Source organism: Asparagus officinalis, chromosome 3, assembly GCF_001876935.1.
Source record: "Asparagus officinalis chromosome 3, Aspof.V1, whole genome shotgun sequence".
Lineage (NCBI taxonomy): Eukaryota > Viridiplantae > Streptophyta > Magnoliopsida > Asparagales > Asparagaceae > Asparagus > Asparagus officinalis.
In genome coordinates, this window is record NC_033796.1 from 24299208 (window position 1) to 24323855 (window position 24648).

The window sequence follows — 24648 nt, forward strand, 5'->3', positions numbered from 1 at the left end:
TTAGGCCAGTGAACCGATACGCACTGGGTTAGTTTGTTAAGCCAGTGAACCGATACGCACTGGGTTAGTTTGTTGAGCCAGTGAACCGATACGCACTGGGTTAGTCTGTTGGGCCAGTGAACCGATACGCATTGGGGTTAGACGGTTGGACCAGTGACTTGTTATAGAATGGCTAGTTACATGAATTGTTACTTGGATGAGTTTTGATCCTTGTGAGATATAGGCCAGTTATGTTTCTTTCCATACCTAGATCGGGATTAATATTTAATCATCTACAATTTGAGGCATATGGTATATACATGAGGGTTTCCTTGTTTGGATTATTTCGCTCGACGTACTACGCCTCGAGTTGTAGATTTTTAAGTATTAATGCCATCTAGTGTATGAACATGTTACTTGGATGATTATTTTGATCGCTACCTGCATGATCTTCTTACTTGGTTGATTTTTGAATTCATCTGATTATTAGTATTCCAGTTGCACGCCTCTATCATTATTACTATCATCACATGTTCCATTTTTATTTCTGTTATCGCTTTAACCACACATATTTTATCATTATCATTATTGTATTTATTCCTGCCTTGGGGGATCTTGCCGTGTGTTTCACACGCTGACGTACTCCTATTTTCTGGGTGTACGTCAGATTTAGGAGACGGACAGCCTCAGTTCGGGATAGTACAGGAGCCAGAGGATTTGCAGCAGTAAGGTCTTCCAGATGGATCAGAAGAACATTCTGAAGCTTAGACTTTTCTTTCTGTAGTAGTTGATGAGCACTAGAACTCTTTTACAGTATTTCTTTAGTTGATAATGAATTGAGTTATTTTATCAGTACTTTTATTGTGGACTATGTATTTTATTCCTAGTTGAACCATTTTTGTAATAAGAGTGTGTTTGACCCATATTTTTATGTCTGGGATGATTTACCATTGATGATATGTCTATTTTATTCTGGGTTGTCTTTATATTCTTACTATGTGTGATCGGGGACCTGTGGCTTCGTATTGTTTTATTTCCAGACGCTTAGCGTATTAGATTGAGAAGAAGAGGTCTAGCACTTATCTCTCCTCAGTCTAATACGCCGCGGGCTTGCTCGCGTCCCGATTCCCTGGTATTTTGGGAAGCGGGGCGTGACATCAACAATCTCAAGAACCAGTGCCATTAAGGAGATCCACTAGAGAAAGGAGAAATGCTATTTCGGATGATTATATTGTATTTCTCCAAGAACATGAGGAAAGTAGTAGAATGTTAGAAGATGATCCAATCAACTTCTCTCAGGCCATGAAAAGTTCTAACTCTCAACAGTGGATTGATGCCATGAATGAAGAGTACAAGTCTATGCAAGACAATAAGGTTTGGGAACTTGTCCCATTACCAGAAGGTGCAAAACCAATTGGTTGTAAATGGATTTTTAAAACCAAGCGGGATGCAAATGGTAATGTGGAGAGGTATAAGGCACGTCTTGTGGCTAAAGGCTATACTCAAAAGGAAGGCATTGATTATACAGAGACTTTCTCTCCGGTTTCATCGAAAGACTCTTTCAGAATAATCATGGCACTTGTTGCTCATTATGATCTTGAGTTACATCAGATGGATGTTAAGACTGCATTTCTCAATGGAGACATTGATGAGATGATTTATATGGTGCAACCAGAAAACTTTGTGTCAGGAGACCCAAAGAATATGGTTTGCAAATTAAGGAAATCCATCTATGGACTCAAGCAAGCTCCTCGTCAATGGTATCATAAGTTTCAACAAATAGTTATCTCGTTCGGTTTTGAGATGAACATTGTTGATGACTGTGTATATCACAAGTTCAGTGGGAGTAAGTATATTTTTCTGGTTCTGTATGTGGATGACATCTTGCTTGCCACTAATGATATAGGCATGTTGCACGAAACCAAGAGATTTCTATCAAAGAATTTTGAGATGAAAGATCTTGGGGACGCCTCTTTTATATTAGGGATCCAGGTACATCGAGATCGCTCTCGGGGTATTCTTGGATTATCACAAAAGAGCTATATCGATAAGGTATTTAAAAGGTTTGGCATGCAAGATTGCAGACTAGGAGATACCCCTGTTGCTAAAGGAGACAAGTTTAGTCTCAATCAGTACCCTAAAGGTAACCTTGAAATTCAAGAAATGCAGAAGATTCCTTATGCTTCGGCTGTAGGAAGTCTAATGTATGCTCAGGTATGTACGCGTCCGGATATTGCGTACATTGTTGGGATGTTAGGCAGATACTTAAGCAACCCTGGTATGGATCATTGGATAGCAGTCAAAAGGGTTATGAGGTATCTTCAGAAAACAAAAGATTACATGCTCACATACAGAAAATCAGAGAAATTAGAGGTCATTGGGTATTCGGACTCTGATTTTGCTGGATGCCAAGATAGCAGGAAGTCTACATCAGGCTACATTTATATGTTAGCAGGAGGAGCTATATCATGGAAAAGTGTCAAACAAACACTAGTAGCTTCCTCCACTATGGCAGCAGAATTTGTAGCTTGCTATGAGGCATCCAATCAGGGAATATGGCTGCGAAATTTTGTCACGGGACTGCGCATTTTGGAAAATGTTGAAAGACCACTAAGGCTATATTGTGACAATAAATCTGCAGTAATGTATTCCAATAACAACAGGAGCTCAACTAAGTCAAAACATATTGACATTAAGTTCCTGGTTGTGAAAGAAAGGGTACAGAGTGGACAGATATCCATAGAGCACATTGGGACAAACTCCATGATAGCTGATCCTCTTACTAAGGGATTGCCACCTAAGGTCTTTCATGAGCATACTGCTCATATGGGTGTGGTATTATTTGAGGATATTATGTTTTAGTGGGAGTTTGTATTTGTGGTGCTTTATGTTTGGTTGTATTGTCTGATCAGAATAAAGTATTCAGTTAAGACACTCTGTTACATTATGTTTGGTTTTGACCTCACTAAGGAGGACCAGTTGAAAATAGACATGTACTGATCACATTGCATGTAATTTTCATGCTGCACATCCATGATTGATCTATGTCGTTTGATTGTATTGGTATATGTGACCATTGATGGGTCGAGTCACGATAAATGTGACGAAGGCCGCTTTGATCCTATATTGATATAGTCAATGGACGAGATTGTTCGGAAATACCTTTTCAGTGATAGCAATTTTTGAGCTCATAAGGTTATACACAATTTAAGGAATCATATGGTGCCCAAGTGGGAGATTATTGAATTTAATCTAATAAATCTATTTGTGGGCACATATGATTAATCAATGTGTATTGCTATCTTTTAGGATAACCCACTAAAGTGATCAATTAATTTGGGTTAATTGGATATTTAAATAAGCCATGGGGTTATATGTGTAGATACCAGGTTGTAATTGTAATTTGTTGAAGGGCCAAATTACAAATGTACAACATCTATAAATAAGGGGTTATGGTCCCTAACCTAGGGTTACACTCTCTAATTCTCTACACCCCATCTAGTAAGAGAAATTCGGATTTAGAGAAACCCTAAGGTTAGAAGATCAAAACCCATCTCAAGTTCAAGCAATGGATTCAGGTATAAGCTTCCGCTCCTTTATGATTCTTGTTAATCTCTTCGAATTAATCATGGCTATATGGTTTTAGATCTCAAGTTTTATGATTCAGATCTAACATGTACTACATTAATATATCTCAGCACCCCAGCCTTAAATTCTTCCTATAATGTCCCGGGCTCATTATGTGATCAAAGACCGAGCATTGGTAAGTTCTGATGTCAAATGCTCTTTCTTCTATCAGTTTCTTCCTCTTCATGGGTTACGTATAACGGCAATGCCTACTGCATTTTGGATTAGAGCTTTTCTCATTGTAATTAGTTCATAAACCTTTTCCATTGTCATCTTTTATCTTCAAGTTTTAAGCTCTCCATTAATAACAAGATATCCTCATAATTGTTCTCATAAACCATAAGACCATCACCATATAACCATGACCAATTTGAGCAAATGCATCCGGTGAACTACGAATTCACAACAACATCTTATATTAATGCTAAACCTGTTAATTTATTCGCAAATGAAGTTACATAACTTGTTTTCTGCACACTGCTAACATATCATGAGAGTTGGCATACTCGTAAGCACCAAACCAATTGGTATCATTAATTGATACTAATTAATCTTGCATTTCTGACAAATGAATATTCTTCTTTGCAATAACACGAACAAAAAGTTTATATGATTTCGTGTTCACTACATACATTGATTGATTTGTAAGGCACAACCTGTTGTAGTTGTTGCAAGCAAAGACACAATAAACATGCAGAGTGGTTGCAAGAAGATGAGGTGGTTTGGAATGGAGAAGGTTGGTGGGCTGTGTATTAGCTATCTTTGTTATTCTTCTTCCCCTTTATTTGGTTAAGAATAATACTTAAGAAGCCAAGCCGTACATAACTTAACAATTATTGACTCCTTAGTTTTTTGCTTAGTTATAATGTACTGCATGGAATCTCTATCAAACTGAAGATAAGCCCAAAATGATTCAAGTCTTAAGAAAGTGGCGCGGTGGATATGTAAAGGGGAAGTTGAAAATTGTTTGGTTGTTTTGGAAGAGCTTTGCTTGACTTGTGGGGAAAAGGTTGGATGTGAAGATAAGTTTTTATGATTACTCCTCAATTTAATGAAAAAAAGTGATAAAATATCCAATTCTACACGTGTAAAAATTAAGCCAGCGCATGAAGATGGTATAAGTTTTTTTAGAGGAAAAAAACTCAAACTTTAACTAAAGGAGTATGTTGTCTGTAAATAACAGATGATAAAATTTGAGAATTTTCTAGTCAAAGATATTTTAGTTATTTGCAAAATGCAGTCCTGAGGTTAGATGAGATAAGCTAATATTTAGGGGAGATTTGTAAGACACTCCATAGTTTAGGGAAGGTTATGTGAGATAAACAAACTTTAGAGAGGTTATGTGTAAAGCCCACCAAGTTTATGGTGGTTTTGTGTAATTAACCCTATATTTTCATAGTTGGAGGCCAACTTTTTACACTGGTTCCATATATAAGACCATAAAAAATCCACAGTTAACAAGAACTAAATAATAATAGATGACAACACTTTCAAAGGTAAATGTATTCTAAAAAAAGTTTATATTAATATATATATATATCTCATTACAACTCCTTTTATTCCTATAATAATCTTTTTCTGGAAAAAGATGCATAAAAGAACATGAAATTGTATATTCAGGGTATCTTTTATATATATGTTAATATAACAATAAAAACAATTTCATTTCTTAAGTGGACGTGAATACTCAATAAGATCTAAATTATATTTATTCTAGACAATGAAAACCCTATTGTTTACGGAGAACTAATAATTCTCAGAAAACAAAAGAAACCTATATTTTCAGAGTGATTTTGACTCAAGATCATAAAATCTAGTTGTATTACAACTGAAATACCCAGAATAATTTCTGTTTAGATTAACAACGAGTGGGGCCCTACTGTCAGGCTATCAGCTTAGACTGAAAAATCATCTCCAGGACCGTTTTCCTTGGTCGAGATAACATAGAATAATTGTATCTTAACAAAATAAACAAAAACGAAAAAGGAAGCAAATAAATATTACATTTTAATATAAAAAGCAAGAAAATAAAGGAAAATGACGCAGCCCAACTCACCTCAGACTCACCACCGCGTTCTGCCAAATGACCGTCGACCATCTCCTCCATCGAGTCCCGTCACCTCCCTCCACCTGATTCCCGTCACTGCCGGTGAAATCGAGCAATTTGATCAATCCCCAATCTAGAATTCGAGGAGATCAATTGAGTTTTTGTTTTGGTTTTGATCAATGGCTTCGGCTAAATCGTCGCGATCTAGGGCATCAGCTCCCTCGGGAGTGATTTCATCGGGATTGCAGCAGCCGAGCGCGACGGAGAGTGGGGTCCAGCTCGCGGATAAGCTCAAGATCTTTAAAACTGATAACTTTGATCCTGATGCGTACGTTCAATCGAAATGTCAGACAATGAATGAAAAGGTTAGGTCTTGATATTGTATTTCATTGGATCTTGGTTTCTTTTGTTAGGTGTTAAGTTTGTGTAATAAAGATGGACGGGTTTATTATCGATTTTCGCAATTGTCAGTATGAAGTTTTGGGGAAAGCTTAGGAAAATTTAGAAAAATTATAACTTTTTTCACACAAGTAGAAGAAAGGGTTCCATATCACTCATAACAGAATGAAGAGTGATATATTGAGGCGTTGGACTATAGTAAAGTTTGCAACTTTAGCATGGGATGCGCAATGCTAGTGAAAATAAAGGATGCGTTGGTATTCCATGAGCCATTGAACTTTTAATGGAATTATAGAAATTTAATTGATATGGGGGCGTGATAAAGTTTAAAACTTTACAGTGAGATGGCTCTATTTTGGGATGAATGATGTTTTCTGCAATTTTTTCTAGATAAAAGTTGATTTTTTATTATTCAAATTGAAAAAAGTTGCGATAATGTGAAACGATATAGGATTTGGATGTGGTAAATAGTACTCTAGCACTTTGTAGAATTCAAAATCTTAACGTGGGATGGGTGAGACTTCAGGAAACAAAGAATTTTTGCCATTTGTTGAGCAATTGTTGAACCTTTAAAGTAGAATAAACCGCAATGTTGAATTAAGTCTTATTGCAACAGGACGGTAAAGGGGACGCTAGGATTTCATAGCATGATGGAGGGTAAAGCTATGTACCATATATAATATAACGAGTAAAAGCTTTAACAATTATCTTTCTTGTGGTACTACTCGAATGCAGAACTCTTGTTGTTGATTAAATAGATTTTCAGGTTAGACTGATTTTCATAAATTTATATTCTATGTAATATATAATGAGAAAAGTATTAAGTTAATTAATATTGAAGGCCTTGGGAGTTGAGAGTGGTAATGGTATTGAGTTGTTTCAAAGTTTGAGTTAAGCATCAGATAAGTACTAAAATACTGAAATAAATTACTTCTTGCTATTTCTTGAGTAAAAGTTGAAGACTTCAGTGAAATCGGAGAAAATGTTCAATTGGCTTGTATTGGAATGGGAGAAAATGTGACATTGGGTTATCATGAAGTTTGAAACTTTAGTATAGGCTCAGGTGGTTGAATGAATGATTTTTGATTTATTCCTTTATTTTCTGTAATCTCTAAGTAACATTTGAACTTGCATGATAAAGACGGATGGCACATATTTAATGTATTTGTATGAATATGGGGGTCGGGAAACCAGCGTCCACTGCATCCCTGTAACTAAAAGATAGAATGTCTGAGGGCTAGGGATAAATTTTTTGTGCAGTTTTCTCCTATGAAATGTGCATGTTCATTCTTTTAATTAGAAAAACAGTTAATAGTTCTTGCTGAAACTAGAAATAATGGTCAGGTTGGGAAGATTGACCCTGTTCTTGAAACTCCTACTTCTGCATCTATTGCCGAATTTTTCTTTTTCATGATAGAAGAAGCTATTGAATTAATGGTTTCATAAGTAATGGAACCATCTTTGGAAATTTGAATAACCATCAAGGGGTTTTACCTACTAAACCCACACAAAACTCTCTAAAAAGGTGAGGTTCCATTTACTTTCTGACTCAGACATGCAGTAACCTTCACTTACGTTGCTCATATTTCTCTTGGTACCATTCCCATCTTGTGCTTCATTTATATCTGTAGATTAATGTAGTTTGCTTGAATCTTGAGTGTTCTTTATATGCAAGGTTTTCCTAAAGAACATTTTATTGGCATCTAATTTGTGTCTGAGAAATTCATTTGCACTCTTACATTTTTGTTTCAGGAGATAAGGCACTTATGCTCCTATCTACAAGAGCTAAAGAAGGCTTCCGCCGAAGAAATGCGCAGAAGTGTTTATGCTAACTATGCAGCATTTATTAGGTTAGTAAACAACTCCTGAACCTCTTTAATTAACTTTGATATTTATGTTTTAACTCTTCTTGCTCAAGTCTTTGATGTAAAAATATAATGGAAAACGGAAACAAGCAGCTATGTAGGAAATTTTTCTACACTAAGCCCCTAAAAGCATGTGGTTGACCATCCCATGGCCTCCATGGATAATCCCCACAATCCATCCTGATATCCATATCATGAAAGATAAGTAGATGATAATATTCTGATTTGGAAACATTGTACCCTGGATTAAACTGGTTCGTGTGCCATTAAATTATGAAAGTGTTTCCCTTGATGTATGAGTCATAAGATTCAACTAACTTGTTTTGTATTCAAGATAATTTACGCGATGGAGGCCATGATGAGCAGCGTTGGTCATTCTTGCATGGTCCACCGTATGTTTCCATGCAGACTTTGTAGGATGATTCCCACACGGGGTGCTCATCTTTTATATATCCTTTAATGGGTAAATTTCAGAAAGTTAATAAATTTTTGGGAGATTTGCACAAAATTGCCACCAACATTAAAAATCAGAGAAAACCCTCTGAACTTGGGTGTACCACAACATCCTCCTTAAATTTCAAAAAATTCCAGAAATGGAGTTAGGAGATTAGAATAAATAACAGAATACCCTTTCTGAAAATTTCCGTACACAGTTGTTTTGTCTGACACAAACAAAAGTTCAAGCTAGCTATGTAGAACATAAATTAAATTCATGATTGTTTTCTTTGACAAGTTGAAAATTCTGTAAAAAACTGAAAAGCATCAGATCTAATACTGTTTTTGGCATTGCTTGTTAAGACTGCTTTTAAGAAAGGAAACTATTTTTGGGAAATTTCTATTGTTTGCCAATCTATTTCAAAAGGGTCTTTTAGAAAAGCATAAGTTAAATAACTACAGCTTGAAGAAGCCAGATTTTGTTGTTTCTCCCAGCTACATATGCAGAATGTCTAATCCTATGCGATCTCCTTTGTAGATCTTTTATGCTGTCTAGCCTTCAACAGTTTTATTTATTTATTTAATTTTTTTCTGTCTATTTTCCCACTTGATCTTATCTAAATTTTTTGACACATCGAAGTGTAAGAAAACTCCTTCAGCTAAATTATAAAATCCACTTCATATGTTAATTTTTTTAATAAGAGTTTAACATTTCAAATGAAACAAACACCTTAACTATAGTGCAAGTTTGATTTTCATGTCTCTGCAACTTGAACTGCTGATTAGTTTCCTCTGTCTGATAATACATTAAGTTTTCATATTCAAATCTTTTTTTGCTTTTGGCAATTCCTTCACAGAACATCAAAGGAAATATCGGACCTAGAAGGCGAACTTCTGTCAATTCGAAACCTGCTATCTACCCAGGCTGCTTTAATTCATAATCTAGCTGAGGGGGTTAAAGTTGATTCTTTATCTGCTGGTTCTGAAGCTTCTACTGCTAATGATATATTAAACCTTGAAGATAGAGAACCTTCAGATATAGAGAAATGGTTGTTAGAGTTTCCTGATATGCTCGATGTTTTGCTTGCTGAGAGGAGAGTGGATGAAGCTCTGGATGCCCTGGATGAGGCAGAACGCATATCTACAGATGCAAAAGAAAACAAAAAACTCAGTACATCTGCATTAGTGTCATTGGATTCTGCAATTGCTGATCATCGCCAAAAATTGGCTGATCAGCTTTCTGAAGCTGCTTGCCAACCTTCAACTCGTGGTGTTGAGCTCCGTGCAGCTGCATTAGCTCTTAAAAGGCTTGGGGATGGTCATCGTGCACATAGTTTGCTGTTAACTGCTCATAACCAAAGACTTCAATATAATCTGCAAACTATTCATCCAACTAGCACTTCCTATGGAGGAGCATATACTGCTGCTCTCTCACAGCAAGTTTTCTCTGCCATTGCACAAGCTGTAAATGACTCTTTAGAAGTCTTTGGTAATCAGTCAGCATACATGTCAGAGTTGGTTGCATGGTCTACAAAGCAGACAGAAGCTTTTGCGCAACTTGTAAAAAGGCACGCATTGGCCTCATCTGCAGCTGCTGGAGGTTTAAGAGCTGCTGCAGAATGTGTTCAAATTGCTGTTGGACATTGTTCTTTGCTTGAAAATCGCGGACTAGCACTTACATCTGTTCTTATGAATCTTTTCAAGCCCAGCGTTGAGCAAGCACTTGATGCCAATTTAAAACGAATTGAAGAGAGTACTGCTGCATTGGCCGCTGCTGATGATTGGGTACTTACATTTCCACCGTCTGGACCCCGCACATCAAGTAGAACATCAAATATCAATGCAACAACCCAGCCAAAGCTTTCAAGCAGTGCACATCGTTTCAATTCTATGGTTCAGGTAATAAATATATATTCATTATTCACCTTAGTAGAGTGTAATCCATTTCTAAATCATTTTGTGCAAACTGCTTCTGCCATTGATCATTACATCAAATGCAGTTTGGTGGATAATACCCTGATTACATTTGAATTTTCAGCTACTGGGCAAATGCAACATTTTTTACGCATCTGATTATGCTTGGAAGAGAACTGTGTTTGCACTTTGCAGATGTGCTTTCATTAGGGTTCAGTATTTTTCGTTTTCCTTTGGTAAAGCCTGTTTTGTGTTTTGTGTATGCTCCAGCTATTGTCTGCATCTTGCAGTTTATTTTGCATATCTCTTCTACCTAATTGGTAGTCATCTGAAGTTTTGTCCTTTCATATTGCCTTTGAAGGCTATTCTCAGCTGTTTAGTGGTCCACGGCATCGCTTGGGCTGGAATTCCTGTCGTCTCACCTTCATATGCATTGGGCCATATATCATAAAGAGATAGTTGTCAGTCCAAATTAAATACTGTTGAGAAATATTAGCATGAAAACAAGAGCACTCATGATTTTTTTATCATATTAGAAATTTAGTTTTCACTAGCTAACATCATAGCTGTCATCAAATTGATAAGATATTTAGAAACATTTGAAAACCCTATGCAATCATGTTATGCGTAGTCATGGATGGACAAAAGAGTTGAAGTATGTATGTCTGCAGAGAACAAATCATGCATCATAACGAAGGCAATAGAATTTTCAAATTAAGTTAGCAAGATTGATCTAGCAAAGTAAATAGTTTCCTCATTAAGAGTAGGTGATGGCTATTTTATCATAGCCATCCTTAATTCCTTTTTTATATAACAAAATTTAAGTTCGCTCAGTGCTCACTGCATATTTCTTTCTTTTGTCTGTTCACGTATTCGTAGGCGCTAATTATTATCTGTTTCTTTGGGAAAGTCTTATGTCCATAAACGTAAAACTTATCTAGCTCTCCTTGGCATGATCTGATTTTTGCCAGGTTACCCTTTTGAATTTTTTTTAAAATTTTTTTGGGTAGCTCCTCTACTGGATATTACTATTGTGTATCAATTTTCTTGGGTACTTGTAGAATTTTGCTATATTATGAGATTAAAATATGTCTTTTACTGTCTTCTTTTCGGAGTTGTAATTTCTTCTGTCTTACTATTCTGGATCCCTGGCAGGATTTCTTCGAAGATGTGGGACCACTGTTAAGTATGCAATTGGGTGGTTCAACTTTGAATGGCCTTTTAAGAGTATTCAACTCTTATGTAAAGTTGCTTATTAATGCTCTTCCTGGTTCAATGGAGGATGAGGAAAACTTGGAAGGCTCTGGTAATAAAATTGTGAGGATGGCAGAAACTGAAACTCAACAGTTGGCTTTGTTAGCCAATGCATCTTTGTTAGCAGAAGAGTTGCTCCCTAGAGCAGCCATGAAACTCTCACCCATGTATCAGTCCAGCGGGATGGATGATTTTCGAAAAAAAGCTTCAGACAGACAAAACCGGATGCCTGAACAAAGAGAGTGGAAAAGGAAACTTCAACGATGTGTTGATAAATTGCGTGATAGTTTCTGCAGGCAACATGCACTTGATCTTATCTTCACAGAAGAAGGTGACACCCATCTAAGTGCTGAAATGTACATAAGTATGGATGCAAGTTATGAACAAGACTGGTCTCCATCTCCAATATTCCAGGTATGAAGTTCTGCGTAAATATACTGGTCTCTTTCCTGATAAAGCATTATTTTGATTTATCACTTATTAGCTACAGTGCTACACCTTTCAGTTTTTAATAGAGACAACTTCCCTATCATCTACTGACGTTCTTTTACCTTTGTCTTCATCTTCTTCTGTTGGCCAGTCCAATAAACTGAGCACCCATTATTGGAGTCGGTAACCCAAGTATATTAAGTATTACTTGTCTTTTAATATCCAATAAGAAATATAGTTTGTACTTGTCGTTTTTACTTGTTTATACCTTTATTAAGAGAACTATTGTGTGTGACCGAGAGGAACTGTTGTGGTCTATTTTTATTTTTTATTTTTTGTTAAAAGCTAGGACACGGTTACAGCTGTTATAGAAGTTTCTATAGTGTAACAACTAACAATCATTTGTAAGCCACTAATTACATAGCTATAAATGAAATATGAGATTGATGGTTACAGTTGTTGAAGGTCAAACTGTGTGCTGCCCTTGACGAATGATTTTAAAAGGGTTCCATGTGTTTTTGTTGGACTTTGGAATTGTGAAGTTCTCATCAGTCTTCAAAATGTTGTGGTGTGCAGGAATTGTATGCAAAATTGACCAGAATGGCAAGCATAGCTGCAGATATGTTTGTCGGCAGAGAAAGGTTCGCTACCTTGCTACTGATGAGGCTCACAGAGACAGTTATATTATGGCTTTCAGAAGACCAGAGCTTTTGGGAGGATATTGAAGAGGGACCAAGATCTTTAGGTCCTCTCGGCCTTCAACAGGTATAGCTTCTGTAATGAAATGAGCATTTGTTGGTTACTTTTCTATGTCAATCAGCACTTACTGATTTATTCTCTCTTTGCAGTTTTATTTGGACATGCAGTTTGTGATTCTTTTTGGACAAGGCCGATATTTATCTAGGCACGTGCATCAAGTTATTATTGACATTATAGATAGAGCTATGGCGGCATTTTCTGCCACTGGAATGGACCCTGATAGGTATGTCAATTACAAGGCCAGATATTAATATTGTTCTATTGTTGCCTTTTATATGGGCCATTGTTAGCATCTTTTGAAGCTTTGATTTTCAACATATCAGTTACTTCAGTCTGCTTATTTGACCTTGGCTAACTGTTATTATGATTCCTTTGCAGTGCGCTTCCAAGTGATGACTGGTTTGTTGACATCGCTCAAGAAACTATAAGCAGAATCAGTGGGAAAGCTAGAATAGGCAATGGAGAGAGAGAAGTCCAGAGCCCTACTGCCTCTGTATCGGCACTATCTATGTCATCAATGAGATCTCATGGGAGTTCATGATGCCCATCAATTTCTCTTGTAAAGAGGTTACTTGTATAATTGCCAGTGATTCTTTTGTTTGTCAGTTTTGTGTCTTTTGTGTGTGTGTTTTATTTTGGCACCGATGTAGGTCTTGATTTATTGGAAAATTATTCTTGGGGAGTTAATGAGTCTGTAAATTATACTTGGTTTGTGTTCAGTTCAAAAAACTACCCGCACATACCATTCTTCGTCTTTCGTAGGCTGTGGCCTTTCGTAACCTATTGTTTTCGGATGGTAATATAAAGTGCCTTTTAGACCTTGTCTGGTAGACAAACACAAAACATGTTATGTGCTTGGTTCCGGATTGTGATCAATGCGTTTGCTTGATGGATAGATGAAGTTTGCTTGATGGATAGATGAAGTTGTCGCGAATGATATCAACATCTGTAATAGATTCAGGAAATGGTTGTGTTTATTTTTTTCCGAAAATTGGTGGGTTGCGTTTGCTTGATGGATATATGAAGTTGTTGCATATCATATCAACATCCGTAATAGATTCAAGATTTATTGTGTTTTTTTCGTAAAAATTTGTGGATTCTTTCCACCACCCCTAGCACCTTTCCACCACCCCTAGCACAGCTTAGTGGTATCTTTTAGCGAGGAAAGTTGTAATACTATCCATGACATGCTTGACAAATATATGTCATGCATTAACTTGGGAAGTTCTACTATCAAGCTAACCGCAGTAGTAGCCTACTCCGTGATGTTTATGATCTGATAATGCGTATTGTATTTTCTTTTACTCTAGCTGTGAGCATGTAATAAAATCACATTTTACCATTTCAAGATAAGTAAATAAATAAATAAATTGGTGCGAGTCGTCGTCCACTCGGGAAGCATCTTATCTTAAGCCTATTGCTACCCAAGTAATGCAGAAAGGTAAAAGGAAATTCAAATAATGTGCTTTTATTCCTTTTGCTTTTACGTTGTAGACGCAGAATTCGTGCTGCATCAAATCTAGCTAGCGGTACTCCTCGTTTAATAATAAAAACAAAAACAAAAATCTCCCAAAAAATAAAATAAAATAAAAAGGTAATGAGAGGTAAAGGAATTCAACAGCTCCTCCTACAAAAGGCAAAGTCAAGATCTGTTATGCTCCTCCGTCTTCACTCTCTGCTCTCCTCTCCCACAATTTCCCCTCTCTCCTGCTCGTCGTGCTCTCGATCAACAGCAGCCATGTCCTCGGACGCCGCCCCGAAATCGATCACGGATCAAAAGCGCGCTCTCAGATCCAAAATGCGCAGCGACCTCAAGGCCTTCTCTCCTGCTCAGCGAGCCCAAGAAGGTCCTCATTTACTTTCGTCCTTAGTTTGCTGCTCATAAATATAGCAAACCCTCGTTTCGATTTTGATACAACTTTTGGATTCTTCAAAAAGTTGCCGTTTTTGGCAAAACCTAATGTCTGTTATTTATTTATTTATTATGTTGACTCCTTATGCTGCTCGAGCTTGTATCGTAATTGCTTGAATATTTGTTGTAGTCAATGTTTCTTTGACAACCCGTCACTCGTTTATTGGATATATGAGAAATATTGTGTGTGAGAGGGAGAAGAGAAAAGATGCATAAGTGGGGAAAAACTGATGCGGTGCGGCTATGCTGCTGTCGACACATAAACTTACAGTCATCTGAAGAGCCCAAAAAACCCTTCTACTGAGATTATCATTAGTTAAAAAGGTGGTAATCTAGAAACAGCTGTGCACGGATTTTCACCTACAGACGCGACGGGATGCTTGAAACACCTTTTAGACTAATTACTCGAACGGTTCAAGATCTTTCTTTGTTTTTTTGAAGGTATGATTATGACCAAGTTTTGAATTCTTGAAACCAGAATCCCGGAAACTAGGCTCTAGCTGCAGGTTTGTCCAAAATTCCTTTGAGTGGCAAGTGTCTATCGATTCTGATGCCATTCATGAAATATGAATGAGGTAGCACATGTAGACTAGATGCTACTACAAGTGAATATTATGCCGAATCTCTGGGTGGTTGTGCTTTGAAGGAAGGGGACTTTGTGGATGACTTCTATTTTCTGTTCCAACTGGGAGTACCTTTTTTTTTGTAATTTAGACCCACGCCACTTGACTTCTTCGAGATCCTGATATAGGTGGAGACGATATACCAGCTCATGCATGGGTACTGAATGCAAGGGCTTGTGAATGTGAATTTATCTAAATTTAGGATGAATCAGGCTCTTTAGGGAAGTGATAGCAAAGAATATGCACAAAGTGTAGTCCTTTGAACGAGAATCTATGAAGTCGTGCTGCTTTGGAAGCTTACAACATATAGCGGCATGGGCGCAAAAGAACGAAGCAGCTGCTTTATTTTTTTGAAGAGGGTTGAAAGCTGCAAATGATGTTTTTGGAGATGACTTGTAGATATTAGTTGATTTTTTTAGAAAAAAATAGGTGGGGGACATGGATGACAACTTACAAAAGCAATTCCTAAGACTTTGAGTAAGGTTTATAACCTAGGAGTAAGGTTTATAACCTAGGATTACTAGCAGAAAGATAATTTTACTGCAATATGTGGAGCTTAGGTCCTATAGGTTGTCTACATAGTGATATAATAAGATACTACATTGAGAATCAGAAATTATTTGGTAATTAAAGTAATGATGAATCCTCTCAGTGGGATGATAAAGTATTCCGTCAAGTCTTTATGAAAGATGGCAGTTGTGTATTTTAATTGGATAAATACCTTTACAGGATTTAAGAAACCTTGAAGTTGTGATCTTTTCTATGGATATCATGTGATGATGTCATCTTGATTAAAGAGAATCTTAGCAAGAGCAAAAGAGCAAGGGTTCTGGCACAGGTATCATAAGTTGAGTGGGGATGGAAATAGTTATCAGTTGATAGTTTGATGGCCAGGAGTTCCCAGGTATAATAAGTTGAGCGGGGATGAAAATAGTTATATGTTGATAGTTTGGTGACTAGGGGTTTCTTGTCTACTTATGGAAAGACAAGTCGTGCTCGATGGTTTTTTCCGTGTATAGGTTTAGGAAATTTTCTGTTTATTTGGCACATATATGTTTTTCGCAACTAACACTCCTGAACTCACACATTTGTTATTGTTTCAGTGTTTGTTTTATATCCCATAGCAAAATCGCACAATTATTTGGCTTACAGATATGACATTCACTACGACACTATCCCAATGTATCATCATACCTTTTCTTAAATGCTTTCTTGATCTGGGGGTTCTTGGAGGATTTCTCACTTGCGCTTAAGCTGCGTGTCTAAAATGGTCAATTACCTACCTGCCGACTGGTCATCAAGGTTTACGGCCTTGGTCCTCCCTAGCTTATACTTCCTTTTGGTAGGAACATGGAGGATTTAGTTGACCTTATGGTAATTTGATCAATTCTTTTGTGGAGCTTTCTTCATTTACATCATGCTCCATAGAAGGTTCATTTTTATGTGGAAAGGCTTTGATTATAATGTTTTCCGTGGTGATGGTAATAGTGATCAAGAGTATTTGCTTATTTGATGTAAAGATAAAAGGTGAAATAGCATGCGACCTTTCTCTGTGATGATCTTGTTATCTCTATGGTATACATCATTCTGTAATCTATATAATACCAGCTTGTAATTTTTTGGTGTTTGCAAATAAAGCCTCTATACTTTCTCTGAATTGCATACCTATCTTGCTATTTATTTGATTAGGTGTTGCACGTGGAAGAGAAATTATCTTAATGTCAATTTTTTAACAAATGATGATCATTATTTTCCTCAAATAGGGAATTTTAAAAATTATCATAACATTATTAAATGATTTATCCTGTGGTGTTTCACGATAATATCAGGAAAATTTATCTGGTAAAAATGAAAGTTTTTTTGTTATATTACTTTTGCTCATGATGCAAGTTGCGTTGCTTTTTCAGACATGGCAATTCAGAACAATGTTCTGGATTCTTCATGGTTCAAGTCTGCTTCTAGCTTATGTGCTTACGTTAGTTGTGAGGCTCTCCGTGAAGTTGATACGTCAAGAATCCTGTCAAAGATACTGAAAAATCAGGATGCCGGTATGTTTTATGGCCACCATTTTTGTTGCTTATATTAATATATTAATATATGGAGACGGAGGGGAAAATGCGAGCTTAGTTTTTTCACATGTTTTTTTACCTTTCGTACTGTGATTCTCTGAGCTGCATGCATCTGTTTTTAAAGTTGTTAATGTCAGATTCTATGGTGTACTCCTGCAATACCAACCATTGGGTTTGTAGAGATAGCATTAGCCTTGGCGTAATACAATTCAATAGAGGATGTTTGATTGAACATTCCAAAGTAGTTTGTCTCACTTTGTCTGTTTTAGACCTTTTATAGCTTAGGAAGTCAGATGTAATTCTAAAGCGAAGTTATTTGATTTAAGTCCTTGTGGAGGTGAATGTTTTTACTGTTATATATTTTATCTAAAAGTTTATAACCATCATTTAGTTAATGTATTATGATTTCTAGATCTGATCGTGATTTACTTACAAATTTCTTGGTAGAAATTTTCTAATCATGTAGTTGTATCTTTTTGTCCTATTTTTAGGAGATTGTCCTATCATCTAGTTTTCATGTCCTGCCTTTATATCCATGCTTCTGTTTTAAGCTTCACAACTTGTTATCTGCAAATATCAAACAAAATTTGTATTTGGATGCCTAAACCCATAAAAAATTCAGTTGTGACTCAGCGCTCATCAAATATATTTATATCGTCCCAGGCCTATATAACGCATGCATATATGTATTTTTAAATTTATGTTTGTTTATTTACACTAAGCCCTCACTGATCATTTTCATGTCAAGACCGCCATGCACAGGTGAATAAGAAAGTTTATGTTCCACGAGTTGAGGACAAAAATAGCCATATGCGGATGCTCAACATCACAAGTATGGAAGATCTGGTAGCAAATTCTATGAATATCCTGGAGCCATCTCCTGTAGATGCCAGTGGAAATCAACTTGAGGATGGTACATACTCTTCCTATATGTAGGACAGCTGATAGTTCCCAATATATTTTAGGTACTGTTTAATGTTCTTCCTTACACAGTTAATGATTTATGGGCTTTCTCAAACTTTGACTTTAAAGTAGTTGCTGCTAATATACTAAAGGCTAACACATACTGATCGGACTTATCAAAGCTATAATGATTGAGATTTTTGCAATATGATACCCAAATGTTTGCGATTAATTCATGCAGCTGAAGTTGTTATATTTGGTGTGTATTCCACCAGTGTAACATCAAAACGACTGGCAGGTGCTTTACTTGGAGTTTCAGCAAATAATTCAGTACATGATGCTCGTAAAAGAAAATATTAGTTTTCTAATAATGTAACAGTACATTTTATTTAGAATGCAAATAGATAGTAACATATTATTTTTGGAATTATCTGCTGTCATATTGGTGTTTTTCAGTACCCACACTAAATTTATAATGCTTATGAGTCCTGATCTTGGGATGACAGGGAAACCATGTTGTAGCATGCATCTGTGCTTTTCCAAAGTTGAAGATAGTATCAAACTAGATTTTTTAAGTCTCATTTTCAAATTTGGGGGGAAATTTGGATTTTATATGTGAGCATGCAGTGCCTAGAAATTGTAGCTTATGCTTTGTACATGATAAAAAGGGCACCCACCTAAAAGGCTGCGGTTGGAGATTTAGTCGCACATGGAAGAGTGGAACTGCGAGTGCTTAATACTTGAATTGGCTCAACGACCTATTTGCTTCATAGTAGACAATGGTAGGAGACATGCTTTGCAACTAAATATTAAAACATGAAATAAATCAACGGATAAATAAAAGACTAAACAAAAATTTATTCATCTCCAATGCAAATTAATATTATCACCTAATGGCATTTTTGAAGAAAAATTAAATTTGTTGCTAAGAATTCTAATATTATCTAATTACGTGATTTCGAAAATTGCTAACCTCACTAAATAAGTAACTGCCTTTATAAGGCATTATGTTTTAAATAAGAATAAACTACTTTTAGCCTTCGTCTTTGTAGATAAAGCTTACATGAAAAAAAACTAATTAATCAAAAAAAATCCTAATCCATAAACAGGCTAAAATCTTAATTCTTTTATAATTTGCTCCTGATGCAGTCAGAAAAACTTAAAGACATATTTCTTTCAAGCTTATCCTGAGAAATGCTCAGTGAACCCATGCAACTCCATAGAAATTGTCAAATTTGATTTCCAGACAAGCTCAACCCTGGTGACATGAAGCAAGGTTCAACTCCAGAAGCAATCGGTCCAAGAATAACTAGTATGTAGCACATGAGGACAGCAGTGGCAACTTTAAACCAGCTACATCACTTAGGCTTGTTGGCCTAAAGTTGTTGCAATCTATTATTAGGCCTCATGAGTTTAAACTTTACTGTCATGGGCCCACGAACGAAAGTATATGGTAAGGGGCTTCTTATCTACATATTACTGCCTTTTTTTTGGTTCTTTTATTGAATGATGGACTGTGAAAGAAGAGGATGTGTGATTCTATTGATCTAGTTATGGACCTAAAAAGGAGGAAATATATATTTTATGTTACATCAATGGAAGTTCATCTTGGCTATCAATTTAATTTAGAATTACATCTTATAGTTGAAAAGTTACAGTTATTATGTTATAAATATCTCATGGTACTAATGGGATCTTTATTTATATAGTTATGCTGGCAAATGACCCAGTTGACATTCTTCTTCTGCCTGGTGAGTTATTCCTTTTTTTTACTTAACCAAGGTGTTGTAACCTGATTAATGCAGTCCTCATTTGCCCTAATTTTGCAATACTGGCAGGGGTTGCCTTTGACAGACAGGGAGGACGTCTTGGTCGTGGTGGCGGGTGTGTCTATTAATCTGGTTACTTCTTAGGATGTTCCATTGAGGAACTTATTATACTGCACATATACATTGCTGAGTTCAGTCATTTCTTAAGCTGTCGTTTCAGACTAATTAAAGTTTCAGGAACTATAGAGCCCCCCCCCCAGATAGCAGTAGTAAAGAGAAACGTTCACATCAAACATAATGTGACTTGTTTTTAAAAGTAGAGATATATTGTTTTATATAAAGCATCAGTTGAGCGGGTATTTAGAATGCTTCTTGTCTTGGTTGGTGACGGTCAGAATTTTAAGTTCAGTGGTTTTGAACAATTGGATTTAATTATTTTTCAGAGTGAAGCATGTTGATTTTCCCCCCTAGAGAAGTCATTTATATGGACTTATGAATTCAATGTTATCTCTTAAGTCATATTTTAAAATTTAGGTGGAAATTTAATTTATGTTGTGTAACAATCATGACCAATCAGTTCTCCCACCAGAGGCATAGTTGTGAAAACCAATTTGGACCCAGGTGCGTACATCATTAATTTTTTTAACTTATTTAGTGTGGAATTAGCTTGCAAAGCTTTTTCAGTTTCTGGAGCTGGTTACAATATGCCATTAGTAGCTGATAGAATTCTAAAAACCTGTTTTGTAAATATCTGGGAATCTCTGATAATTAACTTATGCATGTGAGCGGGGCCATTTTCAGTGTACGACGTTGAAAGATGTTGCATGAATATGGGACTGTGAACTAATCTACTTACCTAATTGTGAAGTAGAAACAACAAAATTTCTAACAGAGTTAAACCTTGTGAAATTCATATCCTGAAGCGTAAGGTTCTAGTTTCTAGAATCCTATTTTTTCTCTTTCTTTTCTAGTTTCTAGAATCCTATTTTTTCTCTTTCTTTTGAGTTTCCATACCTGATTAAATGGCTCCAGAATGTCTCATTTAAATAGTACCTGCTTCCATTAACGGTTACCTCTGTCCAATTGTTTACTGATTTGAAAATTTTGACCCAAATCCATGAGAGGTGTGATTACAATGCCTTGATAGGCTTCTTTATTGTAACCAAAGTAACAATCTGTTGCCTCTTGGATGAAGACTTTAATGTTATTTTTGTTGTTATTGATGATGAATGATGGTGATGAGTCTATTATATATGCCTGTGGATCATCTAATTACTTTTTGACAGTTCCATGCTTATATTCTGTGTGGTGCAACACTACAGGTATTACGATGTATTCCTACAGAAGTACAAGGAGCTTGCCATGGAGCGAAAGTGGAAGCAGCCTCTTTTGAGTATGTCCATATGCTGTCAGTAATTTTGTGCATCTTTAATCTTGAAACTAAACATTTTACATTCCCATCATATTTATGCTCTCTCAAAATTTTGGTGTCTATATTTATGTCCTATGGCATATAATGGCTATATATTCATGATTTTCCGGTGTAAAATTGGATCTTCACCTTATCTACGGTAAGTTCATTAAAAGGAGACAAATGCATTATGTTCTCTTTGTTTCATTCATAACCTCATATCAGCTTCCCTCTGATGATGGAAATAGGCGGGAAAGCAATTTGGAAATATAACTTAATTATGTTACACAAATGATGGTTATTCTTTTTTCTTGATGATTTCTTTTGTAGTTGCGCTTGCATACTCTTTGCAAATTGTGGACGAGAATGTCATTCCTATGACTCCCACTGATGTTCCTATAGACGCTCTCGTCTCTCCCTCCGGTGTGATTCCGATAAGCTCAGCAGCAAGGGAGGAGATGTGTGATTCCGATAAGCTCAGTGGCAATGGAGAAGATGTGATCTGACTCTGATTTATGAAACAAGAAGAAGAAGTTTCCCATCGGTGTAGCTCTCAGAGTCGTCAAAAGATATAACATATAAGCCAATGTATCAGCTAATTTCATATGTATACTACCAGAACGTTTTTTTTTTCTTTTTTCTTTTGAATAAATACTGTAATGAAAACTTAATCTACTAGCAAAGGCTGCAAAAAATTGTGTGTCTCCACTCGAATCCTTCATTTATTATGTACCAGAAGGTATATATCTTCAAATTCCATGCAATGCTATGAGAAATTTTATAGCCTTGTTGTCTGATTGCGATCTATGAATTTAAAACTGATGTAGAAACTGGAAGGTACGTCTGCGTTTGTTGTTTGGAACCTGGTGTCTCCTTGAAGTTGAAACTGGAAGCATTTCATGCTCACTAGGTATTTACGCTTCTCAAAATTATTGACTCTTACATTTATGTCCTTCAGGAGCAACTATTATACCGGTCACCGGGTATAGAAGCTATATATTTCATGGTTTTTTACATTTTAATTTGGATTATCATCACATAATTTATGGGAGTTCATTGAAAGAGACAAATGCGTTGAGCCTTTTCTTTCAATTTGTAGAAAGAGATAATTGAGAGAGCAAAAACCCTAACTTAATTGATTCATTCAGATACTAGAGAGATATATATATAGTCATACAAATAGGGGTATGGTTAACGGGTCACAGCCCATTAACCCAATACCCAATAGACTTAATCTAACACTTCCCCTCAAGCTGGAGCATAAATATCCACCATGCCCAGCTTGTCACATATAGTAGAAAACACCTTTGAAGAAGTAGCCTTGGTAAGAATATCAGCAAGTTGTTGTGAGGATGGAGTGAATGTGAGAGATACTATCTTCTTCTCCCAAGCATCTCTGACAAAATTGCAGTCAACTTCAATATGTTTTGTCCTCTCATGAAACACAGGATTCTGTGCAATATAAATGGCAGACTGGTTGTCACAATGCATTGGCATGGGTTCAGACTGAACAAAACCAAGCTCTGTCATAAACTTTCTTAGCCACACCATCTCACAAGCAGTGTGAGCCATTGCTCTATATTCGGCCTCTGCACTAGATCGTGATACTACATCTTGTTTCTTACTTCTCCAAGTCACAAGATTACCTCCAACAAAAGTACAAAATCCTGAGGTTGACTTTCGGTCTCCCATGTCTCCTGCGTAGCCAGCATCAGAGAAAGCCGAAATATGAGTATGCTCATGCTTCTTATATAACAATCCCTTGCCAGGACAACTTTTGACATATGCCAAAATCTTCAGAGATGCTGTCCAATGAACCTCTCTAGGTTTGTGCATAAACCTGCTCAGTACACCTACTGCAAAAGTAATATCAGGTCTGGTAATTGTCAAATATATTAGCTTCCCAATTAGTCTCCTATATCGTGCAGCATCATCTAGTAGAGAGGTATCATCACGCCACAAATCAACATTTGCCTCCATTGGAGTGCTTGCAGGTTTGCAATCCAAGAGACCTGTTTCTTCTAGTAAATCTAGCACATACTTCATTTGGGACAACAACAGGCCATGTTTTTTATATGCAACTTCAATCCCAAGAAAATACTTTGGCTTTCCCATGTCCTTAGTGACAAAATGACGGTTTAGATACTCATTAGTCTCAGCTAAGGCAACAGAGTCACTCCCAGTCAGCAGAATATCATCAACATATACGGCTAAAATAATCAAACCAGTTGTTGTGCGTCGAAGAAAGACAGAGTGATCAGACTGACAACGTTGAAAAACAACATTAGAAATAACCTTGCTGAACTTATCAAACCAAGCTCGAGGACTCTGCTTTAACCCATAGATGGCCTTTCTCAGCCTGCAGATAAGATTCTCCCCCTGAGCAACATACCCAGGAGGTTGCTCCGTATAAACCTCCTCGTCCAAATCACCATAAAGGAAAGCATTCTTCACATCTAGTTGGTGCATCACCCAATCCATATTAACAGCCAGAGAGAAAAGAATTCTGATGGAGTTGAGACGAGCAACGGGAGAAAAGGTTTCAAAATAGTCAATACCATATGTCTGGGTATATCCTTTAGCAACCAGGCGAGCTTTATATCTATCAACAGACCCATCAGGACGATATTTCAAGGTATACACCCATCTGCAGCCAACCACAGTCGCTCCAGCAGGTAGAGAGACCAAATCCCAAGTCCCTCTAGAAAGTAGTGCATTCATCTCCTCATCCATGGCATGTTTCCAGGCGGGTACTAACAAAGCTTCCTCATGTGACCTGGGTAAAGATATAGTGGACAATGACAAAGCAAACTGACGAAATGATGAGGTGAGACGGTCATAAGAGACAAAAAGAGAGATAGGATATTTTGGGCAAGACCGTTTACCTTTACGAAGAGCAATAGGAACATCTAAGTCAGAAGAGATATGAGGCTCGACATGAGATGGACCTGCAGCTGGAGAAGAAGAGTCAGCAGGAGCAGAGACAGGTGTATGTACTTTAGGACGGCGAGAGCAGAGACAGGTGTATGTACTTTAGGACGGCGAGAGCAGAGACAGGTGTATGTACTTTAGGACGGCGAGAGTATGTCAGTAGAGGCTTTGGTGCAGTAGCCTCAGGAGCAGATACCGGAATAGTAGTGGGAGCCGTAGAAGGTAGTGGCACCTGTGGACTGACAGAGGTAGTGGAACCAGAGGAAAAATATGGGACAGACTCAAAAAAGGTAACATCAGCAGACACAAAATATTTCCTGGT

At 36.7% G+C, this 24648-nt stretch overlaps 3 protein-coding genes across 4 annotated transcripts in view; 2 read left to right on the forward strand and 1 right to left on the reverse strand.

Annotated features, from left to right (window-relative positions):
• Positions 5833-13601, forward strand: LOC109833438 (exocyst complex component EXO84B-like). Its single transcript, XM_020401103.1, has 7 exons — positions 5833-6018; positions 7805-7902; positions 9210-10251; positions 11422-11934; positions 12526-12714; positions 12798-12931; positions 13087-13601. Exons 1-7 carry the CDS (start codon positions 5833-5835, stop codon positions 13247-13249), a joined length of 2325 nt encoding a protein of 774 aa, XP_020256692.1. The 3' UTR covers positions 13250-13601.
• LOC109833439 (5-formyltetrahydrofolate cyclo-ligase, mitochondrial) lies at positions 14202-22178 on the forward strand. 2 transcript variants are annotated; one of them, XM_020401104.1, is made up of 7 exons: positions 14202-14555; positions 17151-17291; positions 18061-18225; positions 19925-19966; positions 20054-20099; positions 21307-21377; positions 21726-22178. In XM_020401104.1, the coding sequence occupies exons 1-7, from the start codon at positions 14306-14308 to the stop codon at positions 21899-21901; spliced, it is 891 nt and encodes a 296-aa protein (XP_020256693.1). In that variant the 5' UTR covers positions 14202-14305; the 3' UTR covers positions 21902-22178. The 2 variants fall into 2 exon arrangements, with proteins under 2 accessions (XP_020256693.1, XP_020256695.1); XM_020401106.1 differs by lacking the exon at positions 14202-14555 and having other exon boundaries at positions 17154-17291; positions 18075-18225.
• LOC109834800 overlaps positions 24623-24648 on the reverse strand; it is a 14071-nt gene continuing 14045 nt past the window's right edge. Inside the window, exon 4 of the mRNA XM_020402814.1 lies at positions 24623-24643. Coding sequence (XP_020258403.1) covers positions 24623-24643 — 21 coding nt within the window. The remainder of the gene's footprint in view (positions 24644-24648) is intronic.